This window comes from Chanos chanos, chromosome 10, assembly GCF_902362185.1.
Source record: "Chanos chanos chromosome 10, fChaCha1.1, whole genome shotgun sequence".
NCBI lineage: Eukaryota > Metazoa > Chordata > Actinopteri > Gonorynchiformes > Chanidae > Chanos > Chanos chanos.
The window spans coordinates 24,071,972-24,083,340 of NC_044504.1; the positions used below are offsets into that span (position 1 = coordinate 24,071,972).

The 11,369-nt window shown below is 42.1% G+C and overlaps 1 protein-coding gene and 1 pseudogene across 1 annotated transcript in view; both read left to right on the forward strand.

Moving 5' to 3' along the window:
* The first annotated feature begins 389 nt into the window (after positions 1 to 389).
* LOC115823457 (nuclear apoptosis-inducing factor 1 pseudogene) lies at positions 390 to 2,446 on the forward strand (annotated as a pseudogene).
* Positions 2,447 to 4,411: 1,965 nt separating this feature from the next.
* Positions 4,412 to 11,369, forward strand: part of eeig1b (estrogen-induced osteoclastogenesis regulator 1b) — a 24,076-nt gene continuing 17,118 nt past the window's right edge. Inside the window, exon 1 of the mRNA XM_030786913.1 lies at positions 4,412 to 4,557. Coding sequence (XP_030642773.1) covers positions 4,412 to 4,557 — 146 coding nt within the window. The remainder of the gene's footprint in view (positions 4,558 to 11,369) is intronic.

Consider the following 11,369-nt stretch of genomic DNA (forward strand, 5'->3'; position numbering starts at 1 on the left):
GGTATGTATTTATTTGTTTCTCTGTTTCTTTGTTTGTTTACCTGAGAATAACAGCTGATTTTTGGTGTATAACTGAGTATGGACATTCTCGGGACTGTACATTTAACAAAACAGATGCCGATAAAGGAAGTCTTGCAGTTGAAAAACGACGTCAAATTTAACCAATCGCAACGGGCAACAAACTATGGGATCGCCCAATTTCAACCAATCAAAGTACAGATTGATCAGACAGGACGGGACTCTTGACACAACGGACGCAAGCGTTGTTTTGCCGGGGAAAGAAGTCGATTCTGGAAGCCATTACGCTGCGCATATCTATTGAGTAAATCCTACTATTTTTGCGTACTGTACGCACAATTATCCTGTTTAAAATTACCATACATATTATAATGGCATCGCTTGCCAAAAAGAGGAAAATGAATTTCTCAGAGAGAGAGGTGGAAATTATCGTGGAGGAGATAGAGAAACAGAAACATATCCTTGTTAACCATTTCAATGCGGGAGTGACTCATATAGCTAAAAATAACGCATGGGTTGAGATATTAAAAAAGGTTAATGCAGTAACAACTTGCCCCCGGGAGTTAGCAGAGGTAAAGAAGAAATGGTCGGACTTAAAAACTGAGGTAAGACGGAAAGTAGCCCAGGCTAGAGCAGCTATTGAAGGGACCAGCGACTGCACGCCAGTCCCGGTAATTCTCACCTCTATGCAGCAGAGAATATGTAACCTGCTCGGAGAAGCGACCATTATTAGTTTACCTGCAGCAGAGAATGGTACCGAGATAACCTTACCTGTGGCCGTAGGCACGACCACCACCGTCACACTAACAGAGGCCGACAGTAAGTGAAAGATTTCTTTAACAGTGTGGGTTCACCAGTTAAGTTGGTAAAGCGAGTGGCTATTTGAAAATTTATATTACGTTTATTTTATTTTTATTTATATAAATTTGTTAGTATGGTGCACATTTAATTAGCCCTTGGATAAACTAAATATTTTGACATCGCTGACATTGTCTATAGTGTGGACTGTGAGCTTTAAAGGTTTTCTGACTTTAAGAATTTGATCGCACAATTTAGGGTACACCAAGTTTGTTTTTACAAAATGGACCTTTAGGCTTCTACACGAGTGACACCTATTGGACAAAAAAGCAGAGTGAGACTACTAATGTTTTATGATAGTGTCTGCAACATTTCCCAAACAGTTCTTTCTGATGTGGACCTCAGCTTTATGAAGTAATTAAGGTGTGGTCCAAAACAATTTATTGTAAATTTATTGTATTTTCATTTATGGTATTTATGGTACTTATGGCAATGTTATAGTAACAGACTACTGGCAGCTTCACTGGGGGTTGCTTCTTGTCAGAAAATGTCAGCTGGACTTTACAATTTTTTGTTTTGTTTGTTTGTTTGTTTCTGTCATAAACAGGTCTTCAGAGGGACACCACCACAGTTTGTGAAGAATCTAAATCTCCAGTGGGTATGTTTCTGTTGACCATCTGTATCATTTTCAGGAAACAACACAATAATCCTGAAAGAAGTGAGCCGCAAAATAAAACAATGGAGCAGAAATATTTGCTGATGATATGAAAAATGCTGTGGACATCCAGTCTGTCTTTGGATGTCCAGTCATGTCAGTCTGTCACTCCTCAGACAAACCTGTTTTTGAAATGTTGTTTAACAACAAAAGTGTAAAGATTCTGTATTTCCGAGGTCCTTTTAAGGTAATGACACACATACAGAGAAACTTTACAAGGATTTTAAAAGTATTGTTTTACCTTAGTTTATGAAACTTTAACCATACTCTTCTTCAGCGTATTGCTCTTGAACACTAATCCTGCAACAACACAAGCCAGTTTATGGCTCATACCGAGCCCCCCAATTCAAACACGGAGCCTTGAAACGATCACGTTCTTTGGTCCGCTGTTTTGACCTGTTACCTCGTATGACCACAGGTGAAACTACCTATCACACTTTAGAGGAAGGGGGTGTGGTCGAGTACTGCACTACGACCGAGGCTGCAGCTGTCACCACGGAGACACCGGTGGAGCTGCTGTTGCCTGCAGCAACAGAGAGCCCCGCCAAACCCCAAGAGCTGAAGAGCCGCATCGCTCTAAACTCCGCCAGGCTGCTGCAGGAGCAGCGTGTCACTAACATGCACATACGAGAGATCGTGCAGCACTTACAGGGTCAAAATGAACTGCTGCAGACCATGCGACGGTCGCAGGAGGCGCAGGTATATGCTCAAGAGAGGCAAGCACAGGCGCTGGAGGGAACGCAGGCAGCCCTGCTCGCTCTGGTGCAGATGGTGCGTCCTGCGCTTAGAGATCTGCGGAAATTCCTTCAGAGCAGCACCAACAACAGCAACAGCACCTCCAGTCCTGAACCACAAGCCGGGAACACAGAGCAGACTGATAAACTTATGCAACAGTCCACAGAGGAAGGAGAATAACGGGATCTAAACACGTATGCAGATAAAAGAGAGAGTAGCAGAGTGAATGCATGAGTGAATGTGGGAGAGAGTGAATGAGTGAATAACATTACCAATGACTGAGGTAATGAATGAGAGAAAGAGTTTGACACAAATAAAGACTGCTGTGTTTGTTCTAACATGCCAGTGTTGAGAACTGTAGCATTGTAAATCAGATGTGAAGTAAAACAAATTACAAGTTGTGTTTCTTAAAAAGATTTGGCATTTATTGCTTTGACTATATGGATGTTTTGTTGTTGTCTTTTGAAATTTTGGGACAAATGGCTTAAATGTCCATGCAAGTTAATTTCAGCGCTGTGTGTAACACACTAGGTGAAATACTTGCTTCACATGTCACATTTTATCTAGAGTTGTATCAGACGTACTATTTGGAATATTTTGGAAATACAACATGAGCCATGTGCATCTTGACGAAGCACCACTAGGTGTCGCCGCATAGCTATATTTGATAGTAATGATGCAGCTTTTGCTGAGTCCAGGTAAAATACTGGTGTTTTAATTACAGCAGTTCACGGCAAGGTGCGTTTTGTGTCGGGTTACAAGCTTATAACAAAAGCTTTTCCACGCTTATAACACAAGATTTTGTTTGAAGGTTTCGAAACAGCTCGATAACACATCTCTTAAAAACAACTGGTCTGTCCCTATTGTCGCCGAATACTGAGTCATCTGATTAACAGACTTGGAAGAGAATATATCAAGGCATGACAGGTCAGTTACATGGAGGGGGGGGGGGGGGGGTGCTATTTTCACTCAGCATTTTCCTTATTTAATTCTATAGAAAGACTATCCGTAATAAATACAGGATTTTGTCACTAACCCCATTAACCCCCCACCCCCCATTTTAAAACTCAAAATAATCGTAGTTTTAACCACACTGACTATGTCGATAAGGCCTACATGCCATCTTGCTTCAAAAAAGAAAAAAATATAACGGAGATATTTAAATGGCCTGCTCTCTATGCAAATAATTAGCCTGTGGGGAGGTCTACGCGTCTGCGAAGGCGGCGCTTGACGCTCTGCTACTCTGTGGCCACATTTACATTGTACGTCGTCTCTCACTGTTCACACTTCGAGTTGCGGTGTGTGTGTGTCCCTGACACTAAAAGCTGGTTTAACGAACAGAACTGTTTAGTGTAGGCGACACTCATGAAACTGTTCTCACGAACAGTTGGACACTGAAGAGTTTTCGCTTTGACGCCTAAGCCTTTGCTCGAAAATAATTCGACCTAACGACGTGAGTTTTTTCTCGACTGTGGGATGTTTCTGACTTGAATGACTGTACTTTGCTCAGACTGTCGTGTCTTTGGGAGTGGAGGGCTCTGCTTTGATTTGGGGGAAGAGGGGGCAATCGGCTGTCCTAATACAAGCTACAGAAAATGAATTGAATGAACGAATTCTCGTTCATGGTTTTCTTTTAGAATTGGATAGCAAGAACCCACCAATGTCTATGCAGCCTTTTCAATGTAGAGAGCAGTTCGAGTGTGCATCTGATTCCAGTTTTGAATTTATTTATTTCTCTCAGACAACACTTTATAAATTAATCCCTGATTTATAGGAAGAGGCTTTGGGCATTTCGCACCGCACTAGAGGAGAGAACAGCGCAGCCTACATTGTAAATGACCTTGCGTTGAGTAACTCTTGAAGGTAAGTTGTATGAAACACTCCAAGGTTCAACTCCATATCTGCGATATTCGATTACTGCTGTTGATATGTCTTCCCACGACATCAGCCTTATTGCTTTCACCTTACAGGTACAGGAGAAATCTCTAACTGGCTAGAGATGCTGAGACAAAACCGTGGCGTCAAGAAGGATTTCCAAGCGCCTGATTAACAATATTTTGTTCTCTCTCTGTAGAGGATTCCCTTTGCAATAGTGTTTGGTTTTTTCGCTCCTCTAAACGCATTGAAGAACGTTTTGTTTACAAAATGACGTTTTTAATGAAAAAGAAGAAGTTTAGGTTCCAGGTAAATTTCACTCTTGAGGAACTAACGGCTGTGCCGTTTGTCAACGGAATGCTTTTTTGCAAGATCAGATTGCTGGACGGTGGAGACTTCTCAATTTCATCATCCAGGTAAACAACAATTATTCTTACTTTGTGTGTGTGTGAGTGTGTGTGTGTCTGTCTGTCTTTCAGATAATTTAGTAACTAGTTTGGTCTCAATGGCCTCAGCACAAGAGTTCACAGACTTTAGGGATTTTTAGGCCTCCAAAACATACTACAAACTGTTGAGGCGACAGGTGCACAGTTCCCTCCGCTCTCATGATACATGATGGAAATCCTTTGTGCGAATTGCTCTGAACGCTGTCTTGTCATGATTATGCCTTGTTCATAATGCACGCCTATCAGTGTAAATAGATAACTGAACAAAAAATTAGGATGCCATACACGCAACTTTGATAAGATCCAATTTCCTCGCATACGCCTGAGGCTAAATCCATGGTCAGTAGTTTTTGGGACCGAAGCTGTAAACGGTATCCTAATGTCGTGTTTGTGGTCCTTGTGGATGTTTGTTTTCTTCTTCCATTGTGACCGACATTTTTTGGACTGTCTCTTTAAATATACCGAAATCTCAGAGATGTGTGCGCATACGTGTAGGCTGTTGACTTCTGCGAATTTTGTCACATGCGCACGTACGCCTGTCTGATGAACGACTGTGAACTTCAGGGAAGATCGGGTGGGAAATTTCAGACGTTCCACCTCAGGGCTGATTTCTATGCGTTCTTCAGTTTCATGCCGCACATCAGCAAACGCACAAACGCAGATCCTGCAAAGAAGGGTTTCTATTTCTGTTAATTATTCAGTAAAACAGTATGCATTTTGTAACTTAGAGCAACAGAAGTGTAAAGTGTAACTTTGGGTTGAGGTGTGTGTGTGTGTGTGTGTCAATAGTGTGTGTGTGTTTGTGTGTGGTTAGAGTTAGTATGTTCCAAGTCGACATTCTCTCGGGGAGTCTTAAGACATGGTTTAGATTTTTTTGTAAAGGAGCTTTGAAATGGTCATCTCTCATAGTATTTTGCATATAAAACCTTACCGATAAATACACCCAGGCACAACCAGAAGTGTGATTCTTTGCTACAATGTCAATTCAATCCCCCTTTTTTCAGCTGCCAAACTGAACAGAGGGGGTTTGGTCTAGTTCGCTACCTAAAATTTTCCTGCTCTTCTCAGTAAAATAAAGTGACATTTATAGATGGAGAGGTCCTGTAGGGTAGTATTCACCCTTGCTGATCAGTCGACTTTCAAGCTCTACTATATGTCATTATAGAACACCATCAGCATACCTCATTTTATAACTTGCACCTAAACGTTATAGTGTGTAACCACTCACATATGAACGTTAGCAACTAAGTAGGTTTGTAGCACTTAATTTCCCCTTAGCTGGCTCACAAACTTAATACCCCATTGACTCGAGGTTGATCAGTTTACAAATTACAACAATCACCGAATGCAGTTCATAGTTTATACTGGAGTTGCTGTATGAGGTATTGAAAAGATAGGTTGGGCAAAATGCCATGTTAACTTTCCAGTCACACAAGTCTGCTGCCCTCACCACGTACAGGTATCTTAAAAAAAAAGGAAGTGCATTGCAGGGTGTAAACCGATTCTTTGATTGATTTCTCTCTCTATTAATGAAGGGAAAAAAACCAGAAGGCTAACAATACCTGATATTTTACAGTAGGAATTCCATTCATTTTATATGGTATATTATTTTATCTGTTCCAGTCATTGGAGGGCAAGGAGGGGGGGGGGGTCATAACTTCCCAGGTGTCCTGAAAGTTATGCCAGCATCCATCAACAATAGGTCCACATTTCAAATGATATGACAATTCTATCCATCCATCCACATACCACACACCACACACCTAGTGAAGCCAGTTAGACTTCAACTCAGAGCAGGGCACTGCCTCAGGTTTCAAATTTCATAGGGATTTTTTTTGTACTTCTTGGGGGTTCCAATGAAACAGTTCCAACAGTAGACAAACTTGAGGAACCTCATTAAGATCTTGCTTACTCACGTAGAAAACTTCTTTTCCCCCACAAGGCTACAGTCTGGAAGTTAGTAAAACAATTCTCTCTTAATTAGAGCAAGAAACTTCATGCCGTATTGTAGTGGCAGATTCACTCTATTGTTAATCCGGGATAATCCTAATTCTAGAGTGTCAGGTGTAATCTGGTTTGACTGGACTTGTGTTCACCAGCTATTGAATTGATTGTGTGGCTAGCAGGGTGTTATTTTTCCTGTTAGTGCTTCTGAGGTGGCGGTTGGACTTTTTTTTTTTTTTTAATGAGGACCTTTGTCATCATAAATGCATCTCTTGAGTTCACTGAACCTTATCATATTTCAGTTAAACCACCTCCATGGATCAGCTTCTGTGTTTAGCTTAATTGGTCAAAGGCCTTTAGAGATGTCGTGACTGTTAATGTTTCAGGCTCAGCTTTAGTCCTGCTGACTTGGAGCTGATTGGTTATGGTCCAGACCTCAAGTAAGACATAAGTTGGGGTCATTTGTGTGTCTGTTTATTTGTGCACACTTCTCTTTTTTTTTTTAACTGGAGCCCAGCTGAATGAGAGAGAATTTGTTTTTAAAAAAGTAATTATCTTAACTTTAACTAGAGGTGGGATGAATAAAGTAATTTGATTTTGCTGTTGTGTTGATAAAGTGACAGATGTCACTCATTAGCCTGTCAGCCTTGTCTGTGTTTGTGAATGTGGAGGTTAAGCTCTCAGGTCCAGACACGCAGGTGTTCATGGCTGGGTCACTGTCTGTCTGTGTGTGTTTTGTACTAAAACCCCTTGTCCTAATGTTTACCGTTGCCTATTTCACATCCTGTACTCTTTCTGCCTGTGTGTTGTCTAAGACTGGTTTGTTGCAGATCTTTGAGTGTGGTTGTGATGTTGTGTTGCTGTATTGTGTGTTTGTGTATGTGTGCGTGTGTGCTGTATAAGGGGCATGTGACTGTGGGTGGCATGCCCAGAGTGGCATTGACTCACTCTCTCCGTACCAAGCACAGACAGAGCCATGTACACACACTCTAAAATGCCCTCTGATTTGCCCTCTGCACACACAATGGCCCGTGTGTGTATATGTGCGTGCGTGTGTGTGTATTTGTGTGAATTAGAGAGGAGTGCAGGGTAAGCTGAGAGTTAAGCCATAAAGGTATGATTTCATAAGAGCAAACGAATCTGAGTACGAGATAAGGCGAGCGATAGAAAATGAAGGAAATGAGAGTAGGGTAAAGATAGATGTATATGCATAGATAAAGAGACAAGCAAGAGTGATCTTGCAGACAGAGAGGTATTTGTTTAAACAGCCCCCAGCATTCTCTCTCTTTCTCTTCCTCTTCACTCTACTGGTCCCTGCTCTCCAGCCTCCCACCATTCCTTCTGTCCCTTTCCCTTTGCCCATTCTCTCATCCCTCCCTCTCAGAATACTCTCCCCTTCTTCGTTTTTCCTGATTTTTTTCTCATTGCTGACCTTCTGACTGTGCTTTTGTGTCAGTGACCATGGACTGTAGATCCTCTACTAAATGGATAAATAAATGTAAATGTGTGCAGGGAATAGTTCTATTGGCTAATGTAGGATGGTTTTGAGACACAAAAGCCCTCAGCTCTCTGAGGAACTTGAAGTTTCCTGAGTGGAGAGGACTATGGAGAAGGCTCTGGAGCATAAAGATGTGAAATCTCTGATAGCACTTTTGTTTTTAAATGCTCTGTGTGTTTGTGTGAAATCTCTGATAGCACTGCTTTTTAACGCTCTGTGTGTTTGTATGCATGTGTAAAAACTGTAGTGCATCCTTGCCAAGGACTACAGGGGCTTATCTCTGTGCAGTTATACTTTCTCTCTCTTTCTCCATCTCTCTCTCTCTCTCTCTCTCTCTCTCTCTGTTTTTTTTGCTTTTCAAGGGAAAGACTGAGTCAGTGTTTCACTATTTCCAGCTGTGAGCAGAAACAATCATTCTGTTACTCTTCAATAAGTCAGGATGCTTCTCTGTCCAAGACTGATCAGAGGTCAAGCTGAAAAATGCTTTAACTTTTCATCTGAATACAACAGTATGATATGTTACCAAATTTGCCCAGGGTCATGCACTCTGTCTGTGTGTGTGTGTGTGTGTGTGTGTGTGTGTGTGTGTGTGTGTGTGTGTGTGTGTGTGTGTGTGAGAGAGAGAGAGATTAAACAAAGCCGTAATTGTGGGGACACTGTTCTGTTCTCTTTAAAAGAGAAGAATCACTCACTCAGACAGACAGACAGAGTCGAGATGGTATTCTGTGTTTCTGTGTGTAGTTATATAGGAAACTGCAGGTGAAGCCTACCATCACATTTTATTCATAGTGAAAACATTACTTTTGTTTGTGTGTGTATATATGGGAAAGCTCTACATTCTCATATAATAATTTCAAATACACATACACACACACACACACACACTCACACACTCCAACACCCACTGTAGGCAACGAGTCACACACACACCCTGTTTAATTAGGAACGCCTCTCTCTGTCTGCCTTAGTGTTGCATATACACTGTTGCAGTGAAGAGAGGGGAGGAGTGTTTCTCTCTCTCTCTCTCTCTCTCTCTCTCTCTCTCTGTGAACGTGGCAGGCCTCATTCCTCAGATTCCTCCTGAGAGAGAGAGAGGGAGGGAAAGAGCGATCAAGCAAGCAAGAGAGACCAAACAGAGGAATTGAGCCAGGGTAACTCTACACCAAACATGTTCAAATCCCCAAACTAAATCTATAAGCACTCAAATAGAACGAAGTATAACGTCTCTAATTGTGAACTACAGTTACATTTTTTCTAACAGTATCACACCCATATATTACATGTCTTCTTTTAGAACCTTTAAACTTTCAAGTGACCTGGAAAACTTTCCTCGCCATGCGCAGTCTAGGGCAAATAAAGTCATCATTTGGATGAATAAAGTCATAAAGTCCTCATAATTTCCACAGTAATGTTCCTGTCATGTGGACAGATATGGCACATATGGTGTAGAGAATGTTTGCTACGTTTTTTAAGTGGCCGTTAACCTCTTTTTCTCTCTCTAATGTTCAACTCTTCATCTCTCTCTCTCTCTCTCTCTCTCTCTCTCTCTCTCTCTCTCTCCCCCTACTGTCATTCGGAAACTGAAGTCTGGTTCCTGTAGGTGTCTAAATGTATAATAAAATTTTAATTGTAAGATGGAACGCTGCCATTGCTTTCATGTTCTGTAAATTTTTACCTTTACAAGTTTTTCCCTTGGACCTTTGCCCTGACACCCTGCCCCACCTAATCTACAGGGTGTGTGTGTGTGTGTGTGTATGTATGTATCCGGAGGGAGATTTAGACAGAATGGCTGTCTATAGAGCACTACAGAACTATGCCAGTGGCCCTATCTGAAACATCCTGCACACACCCTTGTGTGGGCACATGTAGTCAGGCAGCCATGGTTGACACCGTCATTGTAAAGCACCATTAGATTTAGGATCATTTGAGGGAGGGGAGAGGAGGAAATGTTCTCTCTCTCTTTCTCTCTCTCTCTCGCTCCATCTCTTCCTCATGTGTTAATAGCCAGCATGGACAGGGTTAGTATGTCTATGAAACTGTGCATACCCATCAACGCATACACAGTTTTATAGTGTTATTGAAGGATAGGAAGCCAACAATACCAGTCATCTCTCTGGGCCTGTTAAACAGTGTCAGTGTGTTTGGCTGTGCTAATGGAAGTGTGTCTGCGCAGTCGATCCCACTCAGTGGTAAGTAGGCTTGTGTTTTTGTGTGTGTGTGTGTGTGTGTGAGAGAGAGAGAGAGAGAGAGAGAGAGAGAGTCACATGATGAGATGGGCTGGAGCAAACAGATCTCGTCATGTGTCACGTGTTCTCAGCTCACGTGTAGAGAAAAACACACACACACACACACACATACACAGATGGTGAATGGTCCAGCAGAGACTGACATTTCTTAACTGAACCCCGCTGTAGAGGAAATCCATTTAAATTGGAGTAGCTGCTCTAGCTTTGCGCACACACGCAAACACTCACACACACACACACGCACACTCACACACACACACACACACACTCACAAACACAGCACTTAGTTTAGTTCATGGCCAGTAGAACCAGCTGGGATCACTTTAAAGTAGAGCGATCTGAAATTCAAGATATTCCCTCTCTCCCTCTCTCTCTCTTTTGTTTCTCTTCTTTGTTCTCCTTGTCTTCTCATTCTTCCCTCTGAACTTCCCTGCATCAGTGGGAAAGGAACGGGAGAGGAGCGTTGGAGAGAGCTGGCTTTTTGAGGCTCGTCTGAAGTGTGTTGCAAAGATAAGTAGGTTAAACACAGTCCTGAGGGAATGGATGGGTGGAGAGAGAGCGAGAGACTGCTCTTCATTTTCTCATTTTCTGTGTCCTTCTTTTTCACTCTCTTGCCTCTTGTCACTCATCCATATATACTGACTTAAAGCAAACATTACTACTGGCAAATTTTACCTGAATGTGAGTTACGCATGCTCTAAAACGACATCTCTCAGAACTGCTGTGCGTGTGTGTGTGTGTGTGTGTGTGCGTGTGTGTGCGTGTGTCTGTGTGTGTGTGTGTGTTTGTGTGTGTGTGTGTACATTCATGTGTCTTTGTGTGTGGGTGTGCATTTTTAAGAATTTCCTCTTTGTTCTTGCTCAGCCAAATTTCAGAGGTCAAAGTGCAGGCAGGGCAAGTTGAGCGTTTTCTCTCTCTCTCTCTCTCTCTCTTTCTCTGTTATGGCGGTAGAGTTGTAGATTAGGGTATAGCCTGCCGTCTGTTCATGCGGATGTCTGTATAAACACTTAACCTATATGCTTCACACACCACACTGTTCACTTCATTCACGTACCACAGCCACTCTACAATCCTCAAACTGTCAGTAAATACAA